The 22629-nt window shown below is 41.2% G+C and overlaps 1 protein-coding gene across 4 annotated transcripts in view; it reads left to right on the top strand.

The window, feature by feature from the left end:
* The window catches only part of agrn (agrin), a 250779-nt gene that overhangs the window by 48001 nt on the left and 180149 nt on the right, over positions 1-22629 (top strand). For 2 of the 4 annotated variants that reach the window (XM_034144789.1, XM_034144788.1), the window contains exon 3: positions 15047-15067. The exons of the other annotated variants lie outside the window; for them this stretch is intronic. In XM_034144789.1, coding sequence (XP_034000680.1) covers positions 15047-15067 — 21 coding nt within the window. The remainder of the gene's footprint in view (positions 1-15046; positions 15068-22629) is intronic. 4 annotated transcript variants of the gene reach the window in all.

The following is a 22629-nucleotide window of genomic DNA, read 5'->3' as shown; positions in this document are numbered from 1 at the left end:
GTCAGCCTATAGTCAATAGATGGAAACTCTATGGTTGTGCTGAAATACTTAGTGGTCATGGCGTGACATGTTGGAAAGAGACACCAGCTTTTAGGTTTAAATCGTCCTGTCATGATCAAGCACACGCCCTGCAGAAGTGTCCTTGTAAAAGACGCTGTCCCCCCTGATGATCTGTGACAGGCCCTGACCTCAAACTTCCCTGGAGGCTTTCAAGACAACACTCCTCAAGAATCATGTAATCATTCTATACCTTTACATGCTGGGTGCGTTTCACTGCAGCCTGTCTCTTTCTGTCTGTTTAAGTTGATAGATGGACCGTAATTCCCCCATTGTCCCCCCTGTGGACACTTGGTATGTAACCAAACCCTTCAACTCACAAAATGGCTTAACCAGATGTCTGCAGCAACAAATTCCACTTCTCCTCTTTCTCAAAGTCTTGACGGCTCTCCTTTCACTTTGCTTTATGTCTGCTCTCGAGTCAAAGACGTGAGCGTAATATAGAACCTGAGCATCCTGCACACTATAACTCCAAACAAAACACCAGCAGTGGTTACAATGGCGGTGTTGTCTGTGTTCTTTATTGTGGCTAGTCTATAAAAGAGATCTCACCTCGTGAAAGACGGGGTGTGGTGGGAGGTGTTAGTCTGTGTTTGTGTGTGTGTGTGTGTGGACCTCTGTTTTTCTCATTCACTGTTTTTTTTCCTGCCAAGTTACGTCATATTGGGAGAGTTTATCGCTGGCTGGAAACATGGTGCATGCATTCACAAAAAGCAGATGCACACACAGCTTTCCATGTGGACCATGTCATGCCAGCCAGGCTGTTGTGTTTGTGTTTGTGTGTGTGGAGATAAGGGCCCTAGCTGCATGTCTCTTGCTCTCCCTGTGGGAACATAGGTGGCCATTGTTGGGTGTTCAGAGTGCCGGGCAGATGGAGGCGAGTTGCTGATGGTAAAGCTGGAAGGAAGCCCAAAAATTCTGGGACACACGGGGCTCACTGGCCTGTGTGTGTATGCGTGTTAGGAGTTATTCGGGGGAATACCCTCACCCAGCATGTGCAAACACAAAACAAACATCCAGGCCATCCTCCATTTTATTAATTACATGACCTGTATGGTGCAGATTTTGTAGCCAAGCCTCCATAGAGTGGGTGCCGGGATGATGTATTTTAGTTAGCATTACGAGGGCTCCATTCAGAAAAAACAAATGCGATGTTTTCATTGGATATTGGAATATTGCATAAAATAAATTCTGTGGCAAACACATTTTTATGATGCTTACACGTTTTCTTCAGCAGGATAATCTCCACACTTCAACACCACTTTTATAACAGTTGAAGCGTTAATGCAATCGAAAGAAGTAAAAAGCAAATGAAAAAGTCACATGACTTCACAACACGGCTAGTCTAAAGGCGGCTAATGTTGTGATGAAGTTTAGTAGTCTCATAGAGAGGCGAAGTCCCTCCCTTTCCGGGGGAGCTCCATGGGACCTTATTTCGGAAAAGTTATGTATTGAAGTCAACGGAGAGAGAAAGATTATCTTTCGATTCAGTTTGAATTGTGCCATAAATTACACATATGATGTTTGTCAATTTAAAAGATAATTTTGCAAGTCAAAAAAATTTAAATGTGTCGTAAAACTGTGAAGTAACACTTTTTTTGTGTGAAACCGCTCAATGAACTACATCTCCTGTCTCGCACCAACACCAAGACGGCCGTCACGTTGGCACATTTCACTTCTTTCTTTCAGAATGAGGCGGAAAGTATTACAAGAGGTGAAAATCACTACAAGTCTGGGCATGTTGAGAGCTGTACATACACACAAGGGGAGTTAGTCGGTTCCGTAAGAGCCAGCATGCGGGACCGGGATTCTGGGATTTGTAGTATTTCTAGTTGCGTGTTTTTCATAGTCTTATATTTCAACAGTTTTACGACAAACTGTGACTTTTTTTACATGGAAATTATTTTTTAAGATTGACAAACATCATATGTTTAATTCATGGCACAATTCAAACGGGATCGAAAGATACGTTTTCTCTCCCCATTGACTTCAATACATAATTTTTCCGAAATAAGGTCCCATGAGTCGGAAGTAGATGGGCGGGACTTCGCCTCTATTAATTCACTGGTTAGCAACCGCTGTAAAAAGACACATACAAACTGTAGACATCTAGGAGTTGGGTATTTGCTGAGATTTTATGCCATAGAACAAAGTGGAAAATCTCTTAAACTTGTATTAAAAACAGATGTTATTTTGGAAATCTAACCGAAACAATGTTCAAAAAACCGTTGACTTCAAGACAAGCCAATTGGATGTGCTTACATGAAAACTAATTTCCATGTTTAAGAACTCATTCCTGCACCTTTCTATTCCCACAGTAAACTGAGTGACTGAATTTGATCCCAGGATTATGGGAAGTGTAGTCAAAACAGCCCCAGGAGCTAGCATGCGATACTGCAGTGTAGCATTACTAGTGTGCTCATGCCATTATGATGGATACAGTTGTGTTTTCCAAAAGGTAAAAGTATTCATTTTAGTGGCTGCAGATGTCACCGCACAAAGTAATTCACATAAGTCAGAAGTAAATAAATGGTTGATGCATGATATCCGAAGTCTCACTTTGAGGCTTGACATTTGGGAAGTGACCCTTAGTGCAAAGCCAGATGGTAATGGCTTAAGTATTCTTAGAAATACACCACTTTCTGCAAGTCTCCTCCCCTCTCTTTTACTTCTCAAACAGCTGGAAGTGTGGGAGGCTGTGGCGCAGTGGAGTAGTGCGTTGGTGTTCGGATCAGGGGAGCACAGGTTCAAACCCTACTGCAGTCAGCATGTTGTTGTGTCCCTGGGCAAGACACTTCACCCGCCATCTGCTGCTGGCGCAAATGTTGAGAAGCTAATGGATGTTAAATAAGGCTGTGGTCCGTTGGCAGGCCTGCAAAACACTGCGGCCTGAGGCCAGCTCTGGGTTTTTTACTGTATTGTCAACAGTGGCTTTTAAGGATTCATTTAGAACTCAAACAATGCTGCTTTTTGAAGTAGTTGATGGTTGGTGGCTAGAAACTTGAGAGGAAGGGTTAACGCCTCATCCTGCATAAAAAAATGACAAAAATGTTAAAGGTGTGGTAGGTAATTTTGGAGAAACCAGCTTGAGTGCACTAGAATTTGAAAATACACAGCTGGAAAAAATCTCCCACTTCCTTACAGAGCCCCTCCTCCAACACACACGAACGCGCACATGACCAATGAGGGCACGAGATAAGTTTGTGCACAGATGGAAGGCTGACAGGCAGGTAGGCCATCCAGTTATTTTAGCCGGGCCGGCTAAAATGATTGGTCGTGCTTTTTACAGTACTACGGCTTCCACAGATGAATTTATTTTATGGATTTTTTGTCAAAGCACTTAAGATATTCATTGCTATCGGGATGTTAAGAGCATTCCATGGAATATAACAAAAAGTGTATCTCGAGCCGGTTTCTCAAACTTATGAAAAATGAAAAAAAAGACATTGTCTAGGTTAAAGGTGGGGTAGGCCCCACCTTTAACCTAGACAATGTCTTTTTTTCATTTAGGGCAGGCCAACACCAAAGCATACATGAAGACTCCAACTATGTCTATTTTCAGTTTTTTTTCCTCTTTGGAAGTTTTATTTGGGTCAGGAACTACATTTCCCCAATCGAGTTTATTTCCAGGGATGCAGTGAACAGTAGGAGGGTAAACCATCCTTCTTATCTTTCCAATGTTATAGGCTGTTATAAATGTTAGCCAAACGATTGAAGTTGTAAGTGGTGAAAGAAGGTCATAATAACGATGAAACACATTAGTTCTCTGTAAATATATGGCTCTAGCTTCTTTTTCTTCTTCAAAAAAACATTTGCTACTCTGTTTCAAATCATTTGAATGAAATATCTTTGAGTTAAGAAATATTAAGGTAAACTACTTTAAGAAGTCACTTCAGGATCTCAATATTCCAGCATTTTTCACAAATGTTTGGGATTATATATATTATAGGATGAATCGATGAATCCAAGCACATAATAGATAGATTTCCTGAACATACTTATTAATAATAGAGGTGCACTGATTGCAGTTTTCTTGGCTAAACTGTAATTGACAGCATACACAAAAAAAAAATCAAGCTTTACGTCTATGTGTCCCCATTGTGTACATATAAAACCATAATGCGAGACATAATGTGTATGCATTAAGTTGTATGCATGAGACTGAATGGCGGATCAGCTGACAACAAGAACGTCTCAACCAATTCCCAACCGATCGTTGCATCACTATCTTTTAGTAAATCATTATTTGTTGCCCTGAGATGAATAGCATTTCTAGCCAAACAGCAACTGTTGTCCAGAAGCTCATCCACCCCAGAGCCATCAGCACCGCACACATCTCCAGGCTTTCAGCTTCAGTGGAGCTGTACGACGACATCAGATGGTGGCTGCCTGCACACCTGCTACAGCCCTTGATGATAGTGTCAAGGGATGGACACACACACGCACGCACGCACGCACACGCACGCACACACACACACTAAATAAGTACTCTCACACACCCCCTCCTGCTTCTAACCCCCAGGCATGGCTGCTGAACACCGCATCAGAGGCTCGGTATATGAGGCAGCATGTTGATTACAGGATTTAATTAGTGGTTCGTGACATGACTATTCTGTGATGTTATCAAATCCGCCCAGAGCCAATTAGACTGATTATACGCCCCTCTCCTTGTCCATTATACAAGAGGCTGGCCATGTTTGCTAATAGAGTGCTCTGGTTTGGTGTCCAAAAACCCAGAAGTACCATTTTTTTTTTCTTTGCTATGGTTTCCCTCTGCTGAAAGCTATTATGAGTTCTGGTTAAATGAAATGAGGTCTGTGGTTGAGAAATGCTTCAGACTGTCGCAGCGGTTTCTTCAGTTAGAAGAACGGAACCACAGTTTCCAATAATACTTCATTACACAGCCCTGAAGCCTTTACATGTAAACACTTGTTCCTTTTTTCATTTAGCTTAATTTCATTTATGCTTAATTCTAGTGATCATATGTTCAACACAGCTAATTGATAGTACTGCTGAAACCACAAGTGGTGGTGCTTGGTCTGTCAACAAAAAGAAAAATCACTGCTGGCCAAGCTAGAATATAACCACTCACTTACAGACTAATCTGCTGAAGTATGCGCACGTACAGAAGTCCATAATGATGCCATAAACCTACACATTAACACTTAAGTATATTATTAAGTCATTTCAATAGTATTTAATCTAAAGGCAGCCCTCCTGCTCTGTCTACTTAATGTGCAAACTCTCTGCATAGTTATGTTTCCTTACAGCAAATGAGAGAATTATACTTCTGGACTCTTTTAAATGTTCTTAACATTTTTAGAAATGTATGTAGAAATGTATTGAAAAATCTATTTCCATGACTGAATAACTGATAACTTCTTTTTTTAATTTGAAACAGCAATTTCTTAAAAGCAAAGGCTTGATTACAACACATTATTTCTGGTGGAGTTTGAAACGTTTCTCCCAAACCACAATACATTTCATACCCAATTTTATAAAACAAACTATTTGTATTGGTTGGCAACAGAAGGGCAATCAGCCAATGTGATTAATCAAAACATCTATGTTTTCCTTTATACAAAAATCCTTAACTAACCAGCTTTCACAGTTTATAACCACAGCACTGAGTCGCTAAGTTATCATCACGTAACCTACAGAAAGCTTTGATCACGTGATAACAAGTGGTTCTAAAGATGGTTTGTGAATGGCCTTATTCGTCTTTATCTCTCTTAGTCCTGGTGTAAGACTCTGATTTCCCAATCTAGCGGTCCAGACTGCTGGTGACTGTTTTTAGTCTCCGGCACACAGTCCTTGCAGGTGCACCCATGCTGCTTATCCTATGACTGCTACTGTAAATCTACATATCACTTTTACTTTGACACCACATTAACACTGGCCTTTTGTGAGAGAGCAAGCATTACATCAGCCAGCAGATCTTTTTTGTGCTATGGTATTTGATGGTGTCCTTTTTGTAATTTTGCTTTGCAGAATAAATACTGAAACAGAAGTAGAAGTTCCAGCAACTTTAACAAAAAATACATTTGAATTTTGCAATCAGTCAGATAGGAAGGCACATAAATAAATCTTTGTAAGTTACTGCTCTCTTCAATTTGTCTGCTGGCACTTAACCTTTATTTAATGACACATGTCAGAGCGAGACCAAGCACCACTAAGATTGATTTGCTCATGCCACCATCGAGTAACTATGAGTTCAACGAGTTACCGTCAGCAGGAATCGTCAATCTGTCATATGTGTCATTAGTTTTTTAGCGTGTCACATCCTCCATCCAGCAGTGGAGTTATTATGCGTAATGCTTGCAGGATTCTTCAGTGTGGAAGGCTGTGCAGAGACTTGTCTTTGAATGAAGTCATGCTCGCAGCAGTTTGAGACGCTATGGATTCCTTCTTGTGGTAGTTTAGAATTCCGACAGCTGGTTCGGACGAATGCTGGTGTAAAATCAAACAAATCAATTGTCTAAAGGCCAAGCTCCTCAACAGCTGCTTGGAAACCTTCTCTGATTGGGTTTTGTTGATTCTTCTACTTTGGTCAACCTCTGTCGCCCTTTATTTGAGGTGAAAGCCATAGAGGATTAGGGAAAGGTTTGCTGACTCAGCGATTTCTCTCCTTTGTGGTTGATACATTCTATCACATGTACTGTAATGACCTGCTCTTCAAAAAGAGAGATTAGAGTGATGGATGTGTGTTGACATTGAAAGAGACTATGACCTTAACCACATGACCTGTGTTTATCTTTTTTGTTGATTAAACTGAAAATGCAATGGATCAATTTCAGCAAATTGGATTGAGGAATTGAGATTCAACGTTCCTTAGGTTGGCTTTCTGCCAGTAAAAACATTTCGACTGAATATGCATCAACCCCTTTTAGAAGGCAAATGTTGACTCAATTCCGTTTTAGGTTTAGAAAGTAAGTTTTATTTGTCTTGTGCAGGGATTTATAATTGGGTAGAAACTTCAAGAATAAGAATGAGGAAAAAAAAGAGACGGCACAGATGAGCTTCCTGCATTTGTATGCAGCGCATGGAGGATCAGGAGCTTACCTTTGCCAGCCAACACTCACAGGAAGGTTTCTCATCAGCTCTCATTGTCAGCCAGAACACTTAAGACGATTGCTTCCCCGGTGACCTGAAATGCGTGGGAGGTTGAGATGAAAGGATGTAGAGAGGAAAGAGGAAGGGGTTTAGAGAGCGAAGAGGACAGGGGTGAAAGAAAGACAGTGATGAGGGAGAGGAAAGAAGATGCATGGCGTCAGTACATCCTGATATCTCCACTGCGGCATGATTCTTCCTTATCATCTTTTGTGTCTATTCCGACAGTCGTGGTCAGACTTCGTATCAAACCGTTCAGAAACAAAAGAGAATGGACGCATTAAACCCATTGCTTGTTGGTCACGAAAGTCCTTGTCTTAGTGGTGGCAACTAGAATGAAAAATAAACCTGTCGAGAATAAAATCAAATCAAAGTTGATTTATGTAACTCAATATCACAAAACACATTTGTCTCAGTGGGCTTTACAGATTTACAAACATCAGTGACAGTGCTAAAAGAGAAATACAATTACAGGAAAATAATGAAAAGACAAGATGGAGTGTAAAATACAATAACATAAAACAAAAAAACAATAAAAATACAATAAAACAATAAAATAAAATACCATAAAATGTAAGACCCAGGTGGACAAACATAGGGTAATCTGGAACCAGCTCGAACTATAGGCTTTATTCAAATGGAAGGTCTTCAATACACTCTTAAAAGTTTGGACATTTATAGGATCTGGTTTAGCAGAGAGAATTGAAATGAACGGACTCGCATGAGGTGCAATCATGCAGGACTGATTGAATATGCTTGTAGACATGTGCAGGCATCATTATCATTGTCCGTACAGCTATGAAGGCCGTCCTCAGGTGTGTGATTTCATGTGCGCGATAGAAAGCCGCCATTCACTGCTTAATGAAGTCCCTTTCATTTTAGGGAGGATAAAAGGTGCACTTCATTAACCTCGATGCCACTTACAACACACACACGCACACGCACACGCACACGCACACGCACACGCACACGCACACGCACACACACACACACACACACACACACACACACACACACACACACACACACACACACGCGCACACACACACACACGCATTCACTAGAAGAGCAGAAAAAGACTGAGGCACCATTGAGGGCGGAAGTAACTAAAGCACATGCCAGGCGGATGAAGATGGATGGCAACCTTTTCACTGGGTGCTTTATCTCGGCCCACACAAGACAAAAACAGCAGCTTTTGTCCGCTTCCCATTCTGTTTTTCCAGGGGAGAATAGAGAGACAATGTCTAATGACTAAAGACCCTGACGTTTATGGATATTAATGACATGTCGGTTGGGCTTCAGATAGAGCTGCGGTGCATTCACTGAAAGCAAAAACAAAACCTGCTATTTAACCTCGGTACAATTCAGAGTATTTCCATCTTAGGTCCTGTTCGTTCATGCTGGGACAATCTTCTTTTGTCAGGAAATATGGTTGTGTTAAGTTAACTTTTTTTAGGAGTAGGTGTCAGTATTGTGAAAAAGATTGAGTACACATTTTAGTCAAGAACTGAGTCTTGTTCTGGAAAAGAAAGTCAAAGTTGTTCTCAACACTGATAGAGCTTTTTACTTGTTTTGAAAGAAATGGGATTATCTGAAATCATCAAAACTCTGAGCCTTTCTTTGTCCATTTTACTTTTGATAAATCCGTTTTCATTTTGGTCCAAAAAAGGCCCAAATAAAAGACTCCCAAGAGCCAAAAGTCTCAAACCAAGAAATACAGAAATTAAATTTGTGTCAATCACACAAACACCCAGATAAGATAATTGCTAACACAGAAAATTATGTTAAGTGAAAGTTAATAAAGCATTCCAATCCAAGTGCTTATCTTTTTACAAGCCACCATTATCTTATCAGGAGAAAGACTGTAGTTCCCTCCTAGCTGAATGTCTTGGGTGTGATTGTCTTTCCTGCCCAATTAGTTATAGAGAGAATGACTGGCCCTTTATTAGACATTTGACTTTTAAATACACCAGGCCACTACTTCATTATACTTTTACTTTATACATAAAGTATATATATATATACATACATACATACATATATTTATACATACTTTTCTTTTCTTTTCTTTTCACTATCTTTGTAAAGCGACTTTGAGCACCTGTAAAAGCGCTAACAAAATAAATCTATTATTATCATTATTATTATTAACCAGAGTTGCCATCCATGGAGGACCTTTACTCCCAGCGCCTCAGGAAGAAAGCCCTCCGGATTATCAAAGACCCCCATCACCCCAGCCACAAACTGTTCTGTCTGCTGCCGTCTGGCAGGCGCTACCGCAGCATCCGGACTAAAACCACCAGACCCAACAGTTTCATCCCACAGGCAATAAGACTGTTAAACACCTGAACAGTTGAAGCTAAATCTGTTAAACACCTGAACAGTTGAAACAACATCCCTAATATTCATCTGGCTGCTACTTAAAAATTATTTAAAAATTATTTATCTATTTACCTATATATCATATTTCAATAACTTGCATATTGACTCTTATTGCACTATTTCACTTTTTTAAACTATTTTTCTTTTTGTATTTTCATCGGCATAACTTCACTGTAGCTATGTTCGTATGACGAAATAAAGAACCTTGAACCTTGAACCTTGAACCAACACGATGATTTCGCAGTCCTCTCTGGTAGTGTGCGTACATGATTTAATTCCTAATATCCCTCATCTGCCGAATGCCTGCACCCGTCAGCAGCCAAGGACGTTACACTTCTCAATTACCGTTCTTTGCATGTCCTCTGCCTGCCGGCTAATAACTTCAGCCTGCATTCATCATCAGTTCAGATCTCTCTGGATCAAAGTTTTTGCCTGATTCAAACGGAATGCTCTGGTCCTCTGTTTTCCTGTGATAATTAGGGGATCATTGGATAGCTGATGGTCCCTGTCTTCCCTTTATTTGAGCCTAACTGTCATGCTCCCCCTCTAATTCCATGAGTCTCTCGCTCCAATGATGGATTTACAAGCTTGTTAATTGGCCAAATTAAAAGCCATTTCTCCTAATGTGAGAGCTTTAGGAGCCATTAATGGATAAGTCTATTTCGCTAAAAGGGGGAAAGGCTATGATTCTGATTGGGGTGAAAATTAAGGGAAGAGGCGGTGAAGGATGGAACACCATCAAATAAAGAGGGAGTCGGGCAGAGGATTCAGTGATGTCATTGTCAGCACAGGAAAGCATGACTGGACGCTTTGGTTTATGGATGGCTCTGGTACTTTTCATTTCCCTGTGCCTTTTTGACTTTGACCAGACCGACATTAACTGCTTTGGTGAATTACGCTGCAAGGCCCACTGGAAGGCTCGGCCATGCCAAGTTTGCGTTTAGCTGTGGACTCGGGCTCAGGATCTCTTTGATGGATGCGTCTGGGAGAACGTGTTCATCAAATGGTCAGCTGCCACAGAGAACACTTCACATGCTCAAAATGAGTTGGCACTTTTCGGAGTGATCTAGCGTCGTCTTAACAGCCAGATTTCACTTTCTCTTTTGAACCCTGTGTGGATCATTGATGTTTTCATGGATTATATCTTCATGGACTTTTCTTATCTTGTGCCTACTCTTAAAAACATTTCCACATCAAGTGCACATTTACATGCAAGACTTTTGCACAACAACCAAGCAAGTAACTTGTTCCTTTTATGTGGACATGTTCTGAGGCTCCACACTCATCTTGAGGTCGTAGAGTGGAGATTTGAGGAGGAACAGTAATCTCTTGCCACAGCTGGAATGTCAGGAACGTGGGGGCCGTCAGCCTCACGCCTCCCCATAATGTCATTGGTTGCAGGCTTCGGTGTGAACGGACCACAGAGGAGGAGCGCTAACACGGAGCCCCTTCATAAAACAGCAGCTCCCAGCTTTGACTTTTCAACACTGGCGAAGACAGACATAGACTAGGAGTGGGAGGAAAGGTCTATGACCCTGTTGTCAAAATAAGGATAGCACTCGAATGGACTGGACTTTGAGGCGTCTAGAAAGTCAAAGCTTCTGTGAATTTCATAACATACTCTCTGCTTTCAAATTAGTACTCCTTACACCATAATGTAAAGGTAATTTAAAGAATCTGAATGGACATTTAAGCTAGACAGTGAAGATTTGACTGAACAAAATTGGCAAAAATCCCCCTCATCTAGCACTGAATTTATTTTCTTTACAGCAGTGGCTTTTCAATGTGATCTGTCCTTGCTCTCTATCTTGATGTCTGCTGTGGGGTTTAATCTCTTCCCTCACACTAAATGAATCAAGGCAGGCCCAGGCCCACAGTGGAGCTGCAGATTTGCGTTGCGTGAAATTACGCTTTTGTGAAAAGATTCTGCTTGAGTGAAAGAAAACCTTCTTTGCATTTCCATCTTCTCTTTTAAACAGTCATTATGGCACTTTGCTGCCTTTGCAAATGACTCATTTTGAAATGTATTTACTGATGTGCTCTTTGATTAAGTTAGCCTTTACCAATTCCTAATTGTCCCAATCTCATAGCATATACAAACACCAAATGGTTCTAGCATGAGCAACCCAAGCCCAACTCCAATCAAGCAAGATCTTTCTCCGGGGCAGCAGTTGTTTAGGCCACGTAAATTGGGGTGACATGAAGGATGTGTTGCACGAGGTAAACAAGTACCAAAAGGATCTTCTGTCCTTTTTCTTGTCTTACCCTCCGGCCCATTTCTCAGCCGCTATTTATTCAAGTGGTGGAGAAAAGGAGGGGACAGTGAAAGGGTTGTATACACCTCACAGCTGGAAACTGATAGGACTTTTTACAACCCGTGGTGTCCCGTGTGTGAGAAAATGCAGTAGTTTGTCGAAGTCCCTTTCAATTCTCCCCCCTTTCCCAGTTCTTGGCCCTGTATGAGGATGACCTAAAGACTCTCCAGTCCACACTCGCATATGTTCTCTAAAGCTCCCATACATACTTCTTGAATCAGGGATCTAAAAAGACTGCTTTTGTTCTGGCTGATGATGTGGAAAAGCATTTAACTTTGTAAAGATTTAGATTTTGTACCCAGAAAAAAACAAGATGGTTTTGAGCCCAGTACACAGCCACACTCAGCTATTGGAGGCAGGTTTATCATCACATTGACAAGCTGACTGCCCCCTGTTCTGAAAATAATGAATTTCCCCCTTAAAGCCTGATCCTTGTGAAAACACAGGGAGGCATTTGAAAGTGTACAATAGGGGGGGGGGGATTTGGGGGGGGATGACACATTTTATTTTTCTTCCTGTCTGTAAAATCCTTCCTTTTTGGGGGGGTTTGGGGACAGTATTCATGAGGAGGGGGGGCTCTTTTTGCAGTCAATATCCAACTGAGATGCAAACCAAGCAACCTTCCCCTGTTACAAACACACACATTTGAACAGGACTTTTCTCGTGTGTTGCTCTTTACAGTTAACAGCATTAGGAGCATCATGTACGGTGTGTGACAACATGTCAGGCTTGCTTTGTTTTCAGGCCCTATCTTTTTCTTTGAATGTATTCATCCAATTTTGGACAAGCTTTTGCCGTTTGAGAGCTTAGTTTGAAGTGCCATTGACATGCTGTGTCTGTCCGTATAAAGTGTGTTTGGGAGGTAACATGCAAAAAGCAATTCAGACTCCAATGGGTCCATCTGCCATGTTTGAGGCCCTGCTCATACATGTATGCACTCACTCACACACACCTACCACCTTTTGTTTCTATAGCAGCACCCCTGCTCCCCAACTAAACTAAATTATCACCCCCCCCATCTTGCCGGTTTTTAGTTTGGAACTGCTTTTGATATAATTTAACCTTACAAAGACTAGAAGCCCACACATTAGTTTACACTAGCATACACAGATTATTTTTGGTCTTCACAGTCACTAAAGAACAGATATTGAACAAGTGTATAAAGGACAAATTCTTGATGTCCTGGTCAAAAACTGAAAAGAAATCCATCAAAGCAAATGTACGCTTCCATTTGCACAGACAAGTCATTCAAGAAATGTTCATTTTGATGAGATCATGGATAGAGACGACAGCAACATTTCTCCTGACATTTTTTAATGTCAAGTCATGAATCCAGTCCTAATCCCAAAATAACTTCAGTGGGGTGAAATGAAATGAATTCTGTTCTTTTCGGACCTTGTTGGGGGACAAATGAGCCTTAGTGCACATTGTACTCATTTTGGTGCCAGGCACTGAAAACGAGCTCACACACACACCTTCATTCTTATTTGCTCATGCACACATGTGTGTGTTTCAGGAAGTCCTGTGACCGACCAGATCTCTCCCCCCTCGACTCTCCCTGACATGAATCACTTAGAACCAACACACTCTAAGCTAAATGAACTCCCCCTTTCCCTCACCCTTAATCACATTAGCCTAAGTGATATGGGAACGCCAGGCCAGACACACACTCCCTCCTACTCTCTCTGTCTTTCAACCCAAATAAATAGCCACTCCTCCAGAGCTTTAAGTTGTCTTAAGCTCCATCTTTGGATAATAGACCATTTGCTCCCCCAAAGACCCCAGTGTGGAATAATGAGGATCAAGACGAGAGCAGAGAAAGCAGGTCGGGAGAAATGCAAAAGGGTGAAACAGAGGAGGTGAGCTGAAACTCGGCTAATACCCGCCCCGGGACAAAACCCATCTAAACACCTGTTTTGTCAGGGTGTGAGGTTTTTGTGTTGAACAATTACTGGATTTGTTTGTAGTTGACTTATATTGGGGAGGTTGGTGAATGAATTTGTAATGAAACCAGCTCACGCCTGGATGGAGGCCATTTTGACCAACTGGGGGGAAAAAAGCAATGGGGTGGTAATGAACTTCCAACTGCCCTACAATCCTTTTAGCACATCGAGGCTCATTTGTCATGTTTCAATAAGTAATAATAAAAAATCTGCTGTCTTTTAGTTTTCAGCCCTGATAGCTTATTACTGTATACAAAATAAATACAATGTCAAAGTTGGAATGGTTATCATGGTATGTACTGTATGTTGAAGTACAGCGTTTATTGACATTATTGTTCTCTTGGTTTTTTACTGTTATCTAATTGGTATTTAGAATCGTTAAAGTTCACTGTCATTGGTTACTAATACATTTTTGGTATCCCTGTCCAAGAGTAGAATAAACAGTCTTAATAGAACAGAGCGCCTATATAAATCCATCAAAGCATCATATGCAATGGCTTAGTATACTATAATATCTTACAACTGCATGGTTTAGATTAACATGTCAGAGTTGCAATGCATCCTCAAATGTCACCCTCCTGTGTTGGCACAAATGTCAAAATCATAAAACAGCGAACATTTGGCGACATTTCATTAAAGCTAATATAACTTGATTGCATCTTAAGGCAGAATTATCTGGGTTACTGGCCATGCAGGACACTGACCGAATATGTGCCTGGTTAATAATCAATGGAGGGAACACTGTGGTTTGTGTGCTAGTCCCCAGTAAATAGCCCGGCCCAGACCATCTTTTATGGATGAGTCTCTCATATGCCTTGTCAACACAGCTAATCATCAATCTCCATCAGCTGGGCAAACAGCAGTTGACTGGCCTGTGTGTGTGTGTTTGTGTGTGTGTCCGGTGTGTTGTGTGTGAGTTTCAGGTGAGTGGGTTTGGTCGGACAATCCACAAAAATGTAGTACTTTGTACTTAAATTCATATGCTGTAGAAGGAAAATGGAAGAGATTGTATGTATTGAAACCTTTTAGGGGGAAAGTGTGACATGCATAGAGATTGAATATCAATACATTCGTCCCCTCCGCTTCATCATCATCATCATCATCCCAGATTATTCCATCTTTTCATTTGAATCCTCCTCTTTTTCCATATTCTAAAGTATTTTCCAAATTCTAAAGTCTTGTGTGCTTTTGAAATGAAATCTAACTTGTCTTTCTCTCTTTTTTCTCTGCCTACTGAAGCTCACAAATATATAGTTGCAGGTAAGCACCCCCAAATTCTCTTCCTGCACTTTGTCGGTTTGCTTACAGGTGGTTCATCTTCATCTGTCTTTTCAACCTTTTGGAAAAAAAAGTACACTTTATTTTGAGGAATCTGCATTTTGCCACATTTGCTTGAACAGTTTTTTTTCGTAAAACCAGAAAATATCAGACGTTTTCTCTTTATGAGGGCCTAATTAAAAAAGCAATCGATAGGAGGAGCTTGAAGATCAATTCAACACACACACACACACACACACACACACACACACACATACACATACACATACACACACACACACACACACACCATTGAAGTTCACCCCCAGGAGGTCTGGGTCTGAACAAAACGTGTCTGAGTGAGTCTGGTTGTCTGATTTAATAAGGCAAGCGAAGGATTTGTTAAGTGTGTGAGTTGTATAAGGATACATCCTCTCGGGGAAAAGGCGGCTGTGGCAGGGTTCATTTGTTACAAGCATGGAAAATATCTTTAGAATTGCTTCCTATTTTATACGTGATACTTGCACTTGACAGATTTAAGTAGTCTCATGTCATACATGCTGTAATATGTATGTAATTTGCCGAGGCGTAATTAGGACTACCACACTCAATTTATCACACAAATGTCAGCACACATTTCTTTCTATATTTTTGTATTTTATATTTTTACCAAGCCTTTTTATTATAAACACTTAAATAATCATTTGTATTAACACTTAAATAATGCAATGCAATATATATATATTGTTACAGTTGTTCTTGATGTAAACTGGCTAATGTTATCACAGTAGAAACAGCACAGGTGTTAATAATCAAGCTTAATGATGGCTGGGCCACTTGTATAGAACAGAGCCATCGTTAGTTTTATTAGTAACATCTGTGCCTCGCCTACTATGACTAGTTCAAATGAATTCTGTGTAAGAGGCCTATTGCCTTCCAAAGCTGGTAGCAGCAGCCAATTCGCTACTTACGCCTACGGCAGCAAAAGCATGGAGTAAGTTCTTTATTTTATTTTATTGACTTCTATGTGTATTGTAGTTTCTTCTCAAAGACTCATTTCGTCAGCTGTTAATAGACAAGTATTGTGAATTGCTCACTAAATATGTATTCACTGTCACTCTGCATACCTTAAGTGCTGTACTGAGTAACATGAACAATGATAAACCCCTACACGCGAATAAGCTTTCCTCTTGTCCTTTTATATAATGTAAGATATCTTTTGTTCAGTAGTCCCGCTTTACTTCAGAGTTGTGACATCGAAAATGCAACATCTTTCTGTGTGTGTTAACAATGTACCCACCTGTGCATGACTGTGTGTGTGGTATCAGCCCTCAAGTGAGGGCTTTGACTTTCACAAGATTATGTGGCAAGGATAAGGGTATGGGTGAGGTCAAAGGTCATGAATGGTGGGCTTATGGAGGCTCTGGTGCTTGCAACAGTCTGCGACCTGCTCAGAGTCGGTTTCCTCTGGGATCTCATTAACCGTTATTGTCTGCCAGCAAACAAGCACCTGCTGGAGGAGAAATCAACACATCCTAGAAAAGCCTTGGGCCCAAGCTGAGCATTAGAGCCTAACTTTCTTTCCCCTTGCTCATGTGGTGGTTCAGACCACAGTGTGTTACTAACAAGGGTGAACTGTCCTTTCCGTGACTTGTGTTGTTGCCATTCCTATTCTATCTTACCCTCGTCACTTTTAGTATTGATTCTGTTTCAATCCAAATATCTCCTTGTTCTATAACATAACAGTATAGCGTTCTGAATTGTGTTAGCTTTTTTAGCTTTTTCCCATTTCTTTCTTCTTTAGACAAAGACATTTAGTTTTGTCTTCTGCCCTAGTGCTGTGAATCTTTTATAAAGGCTCACGCAGGCCTTACTGATATTTTCACTTTTGTTGACCATTTTCTGGACCTTTGTCGCGTCTGCTTTGTCAGAGGGGACAGATTTCTCAGTGCTGGTCGCAATGCGTGACGGCACATGAATAGCACATTCTGCTTCAAGCTGCGTGGGTCTCATCACCGACGGACCCTATTATCTGCCCACCTGCCTTCTCGTCGAGCACCCCTATTCAACAAGGAACAGGTAGTTGAGCCCTTTTCAAAAGCAACGCGCCATTAACAATGCACGCCAGTGGAGGGGAAATCTTTTGTACGCTCGGCTATGAATCGTGCAGATTCCAATTTCCTTCCCTGGTCAAAGGATGGATCTGTTGTTGCATTGGTCCGCTCCAGTGATCCCTTTTTCCTGAGCCAGAACTTCATTATCAGCCCATTAATGTGACTTTCAAATGTGAGGGGATGCAATTATCTGCTGTCTGGTTTTGAGAGGTCAGTCTGTGCAGTGATCAGGATGGGATGGTAGCTGTCTAACGGCTCTTATTATTTTCCTGCCTGGTGGTGCATAAGTGGCATGAACACGTCTGATCCTCGTATTGCCCACTAGACACGCTTCCTGACTGACAGCTGACAGTCAAAGAAACTGACGTAGAGGAAGAAGCTTTCTTCTCTTTGGCTTCTTTCAACTGAGCCCTGGAGGTTTTTCAGCTCGAGGCCACTTTTAAGGCTGTTGTTTAATTCAAAGAGATCTACTCGCAGGGGTTGAAAGAAAATGACAAATGTGATAGAAAGAGCTCTTAGCTATGACCTTGAAGTTTAGACAATGTTTGATATGATTTTGGAGACATCTGTTAACCCATGCTGCTCATTTACTGTTCTTTGGACTCGTTTACAAATACTTTGTCTATTACTTTGAAAAGATAAGGCTAGGGTTAGGTTTAAAAGATATTTGGCTCGTTGATCTGCAATATGTTGAATGCCAAATTCAAATGTATCAAGTCTATTTATTCTCATGTCTTTTGAATACTTATTCCTCTTTAAGACTGTTGATTTGGGCCAGGAAGCAGCAGCCACATATGTTATCATTGACTAATCTCGCCGGCACCACCCTTATCTCCCTTTCTCTCCTTCTCCTTTTGGGAGTCCTCTCTGCCTCTTTCCTTGAGGTCATAGCGGGCCCCCCGGCCCCCCTTTAGGAACTAAGCCTTGGATCAGAGACATCCTCATCTATCAGCCCAACACAAAAAAAACCTCCCTTTAGTCAAGGCCATCCTGACCCTCTGTATCAGCCCTTCCTCAGATACGAGGCTAATGAGCTGACAGGCTCACAAAACAGACCGGAGTTTCAAGGACCCTACTAGTGTTTTGTCATTGCTGAGATCCTTAACCGTGAATTGCTTCAACTTGACATCGCTGCAGACTATTTTTCTCCGGCATGCTTTGAGTTGACATACATTTCCTTGCTCCAGTCGTGTCATTTTGTTTTGGTATGTTCACAAAATGGCACTTGCAGATACTTTCTTATGGCAGCTGATTGGTTAGTGATCTCTCTGTCTTGTTTTTCAGTCTTAAAAAAATGTTATTCTCTCATTGGACATTTTGAGTTTTTTGAGAACCATTCATTGGCCCACATCAACATGTTGTTGTTATAAGGATAGTGTTCATGGCAACATGATTTTCATAATAAATTGAATACCAATCAAATCTTAAGTCTCTCCATATGAAGTGTAATATTGCAATTTCTTTACTAGAAAAAGCTTAAAGCTCATGCATGGCCATAAGTTTGGCCATTGCTTCAAAAGTTAAGGAGACATAACTGATGTAGTTTCTGGGAAACATGTTGTGTCCTTTGCCTTTCCTTCAGTGTTTATCCTTGTCAGAAAATCTGAAGTTTATCTTCTCCATATGCTGTATCCATTTCAAGGTGTAAGGGCCTCGGAGGTTTACGTGTTGCTTCTTGCATCTGGTATGCGCAAGTGTTTATTTCCAAAAGAGCGTATGACTGTTTATTTCCATACTGTAGGCCTATGTGTGCACAAGTGTGTTTATTTCCAAATGGGCAGGTGTGTATAGGAAAGTGAGCTGTGTATAGAGAGTGAAGAGCAGCATATGTTTAGTGAAGCAAGGCTGGAACTCCTACTCTCTCAGCACTTTAACAGCTATAAACAGGGCTGTAACAATCTGTGAGAGATTTCAAATATTAGGAATCATATTTGCCATGACATCTTTTATCTTCAGTGAAATATATAACACAAAACAACTGTTGTCACTCACACTAACAGATCGTCGTGATAAGATAATAGACTGCTATTTGCTAAACTCTTGCAAGGTTGTTAAGGTTATGCATCGCCTTAGAGTGGTTAGGAGAACAAATAGCGAGTCAATTGATAGTTTTCAGTGTTAACCACAATTGTAGGATTTCAATCTGGACACACCTATAATGGACAACAGGAAAGCATAATGTTGTATAGCTGTGAAAGCAAAACAAAACCATAGCTAGGAAACTTTAATTAGGTCTGTTTCTTGTTATGACTGCAAGGTCCATAATTGATTAACCAAACAATATTAAAGTACACTTACAAATCATTTAACATTTGTAGGTACTTTGAAAACGTTCAATGGTAGAGGCACGTGTAATGTCTGCCACAGCTGATTGGTACCATTTCAGTGAGGCTAAAGCATTATCAAAATGTTCAATATTAATAAGCTGTTTTATACTTTTCAGCAAGTTTATTTAACTTGGACTTGAAGTGATTTTTGAAATAAAATATGCTATGTCTCCTGATTAACAGCTGTGCTTTGCTGTGACTTGTGTAAGAGTATCAGTGCCCAGAGGCATGTTTATCCACTTGCACATATTCTTTTTGGCAGCTCCAGAAACCACCAGGAGTCTGTCTGCTTGGGTGTTATGTCAGAGCTATGATCCCTCTCTTCCTTATTAGAAAGGAGTCACTCTCTCCTTCTCTCTCCTCCACACACTGTTGTAACTTAATTGACTTGGTTGGAACACGACCAAGGGTCCTTGCAGTGATCCACTCATTCTGCCTGCAGGCCTGAAAACTATCCTATCCCAGATACAGGCAGCACCTCAGCTGTGTTTACAGTCCTCTGCTCTGCTATGATTTCTGACTCACATGCTATAACTCTTATCTCAAAGGCCCCATCGAACTTTGAGTCATGTCATGGCCAAGCTCATTAGTCTGGGATATTCATGCGTCTTGGTCTGTGCCTTGGCCTGCTGTCTGTGCTGTAAAACGGCTCTGCAGAGCACCACGCCTACAAGAGCAAGCCGCTCCAAGTAGCTTAAAGGCACATGGGAAAAGTGTGCAGAATACTTTATGGATCCTTTGCAAGATTTACTTTCCCTGTCATATCTGTAGAATTATTTGGTGCATTGCTGTTCCTCTTTTACTTTCAAAAAGCAACTCCAAATAAACAATTAAACATGACCTTTTCTCATTATTGCAGATTATGAGCACAAGATTTGCATCACTGCACTTTTTAATATTCAATTTTGTGGTGACTTTTTACGAGATTAAAACTAATTCCTCTGTGACATCAGTGCGTGCCAGGTCTAAAGTTACTTAATGAAGTTGTCAAGCAGCCATAATATTATAAATTTTATTTATTATTATAAAATCTATTTTAAAATGGACAGTTTCCTTAAACTGTCATGGATGTAGTCTACAGCACATGCAGCATAGTGAAAGCTGCACTCAGTAAATGAACCTCATTGGTTTCCCACTTTTTGATGTATTACTTCATCACTCATGCTGATGCAGGGATTGAGATGGAGGTCTATGGAGTGATTTACTGAGGAGGGTTTTACCCATAGTTCTTTTTCCTGGCACTGATAGTGTGAACGGACTACTCTTTGCATCTGCTGCCATCTCATGGCTGCTTGCTGCACAGTACAAAGTCAATGTCTGCTCCTCAGATGTAATCCTACCTTACCTGTTACTGTGACATCTCAGAAAACATCGCTTCATCCGTCGATTGGAGTTGATGATCTCATGTTGTCCAACCAGCTTGTTGTCCACTTAGAATATTCTGAAAGGAAGTTACAGTGCTTTTGCCTTTCCTGCTTTTTTTTGTCGGTCATGACCGCAGTTCATGGAGATGCAGATTCATTATTGCATTTATCGCACAAAAGCTTTCATTTGTACAGTTTCTCTGTCCATACTTGAACTACAAACCCCATTTATCATTTGTTTGCCGAGGCCACCCGGAACACACTGATAAATGAAACATGATACAGCATGAAGAAGAGGAGAATAAGGACAAATAACACTTGGAAATAACTGTTGTGCATTTGTGTTTGTTTTGAATGTGAGTCATGAGGTCAGCAGCACTGCCAGACTGCCCTAGCAGCTTTCCCACATTATGCTTGTTCTTGTCTGGGTGCCCCCCCCCCCCCCCCCCCCCCCCCCCCCCCTCCCCTATTTTCTCATTTGATATTCATTTGAGGGAGCACTTCTCTTTCTCACCCCCAGGGGCATCAATATGTTCATCATCTGTCTTTCTGCAGAGATGCAATATACATTTGGGTTACTAGTGCATGCTCGCCTTCAATTTGACGGGTCCGTTTTAAGAGCTGCTTATGCCAAACCCTCAAACCTGATCTGATTTGCTGTTCTGTCCTCGACCTGAGTTTTTTTTCATTGGCTCAATAAAGGACCAGAATCAAACAATCTAAATATTTCCCTCATTCTAACTAATAAAAACATCTTAAAATGATTTAAAAACAGGTTTGTATTACCCTTAAACTGATCAGGGTTAATGTAATCTCTCTTAAAGAGAAGCAGCATTTCTGAGTGTATAAATGTGCAGTCCAGTTGCTAGGACAAGCAGGTACACTAGGGGGTGCACATGCTCCAACACGGAGGGGACTCCATCAGCTGACAATCTCCTTCTACTTTCCCTCACTCTCTGGGTCTAAACTAGCCCCCCCATCAGCTCTCCTCCTGCTGCTCTCTTCTCAGGGGTCACACTCACCCAGGCATCACGTAACAGAGTCCCTTCTGACTAAGGACATTATCATTTAAGTACATACTTTTGAAATGATAAATAAATCGAGCAAAATGTGCTGTCTCAGAAGCATTCTAGTTTAATGATGTTTTTTATGGTGCTGGTGCATCTGCGCTTTAAAAAAAAAAAGCAAAAAAGTGACGGGAATGAGGAATGAGAGAGGGGGGGCAGTGAGATGGATTTGAATGATTATGAGCACATCCAGTCCTTAAAAGGTAGAAAACAGTGAGGATGGAAACAATGAAAAGAGGGCGGTGGTTCATGCACATTCATATTTAATTTGTCATTTGAGCTGCTGTTGCATCAGCTCTTGTTATTCTGGTGAATGAGTAGCCAGTGTAAAGTCGGCCTCGACGCTGTGGCAGTGCCTCCATTGTACCCAGTGGGTCATGGGGGGTTAGAATATCTAGGTTATGGAAATATAATCTATTTCACCCATGATCGCACCAACTGTATATGCAGAGGTCTGCAGTGAAGGGATAAGGGTGTGTGTCTGCACGTGCCTAGGGGCTTGCTAAGTAGGTATATGCGAATGGGGGGCTCTCCCATCTGGTGTATATAGCCTGCCCACACCCCACCCTGTGCATCTCCCGATTAAGAGGCAAGCGCTGAGTCCCTGACCCAGAATTCTTACCCAGCCACAAATCACGCCCACGCCCTCCTACCCCGCTAAATGCCCCCCCCCCCCCCCCCCCCAACTCTCCC

This window comes from Trematomus bernacchii, unplaced genomic scaffold (genome assembly GCF_902827165.1).
Source record: "Trematomus bernacchii unplaced genomic scaffold, fTreBer1.1, whole genome shotgun sequence".
Classification (NCBI taxonomy): domain Eukaryota; kingdom Metazoa; phylum Chordata; class Actinopteri; order Perciformes; family Nototheniidae; genus Trematomus; species Trematomus bernacchii.
Note: the sequence above shows the minus strand (reverse complement) of the source record. Positions and strands in the feature narration are given on the sequence as shown.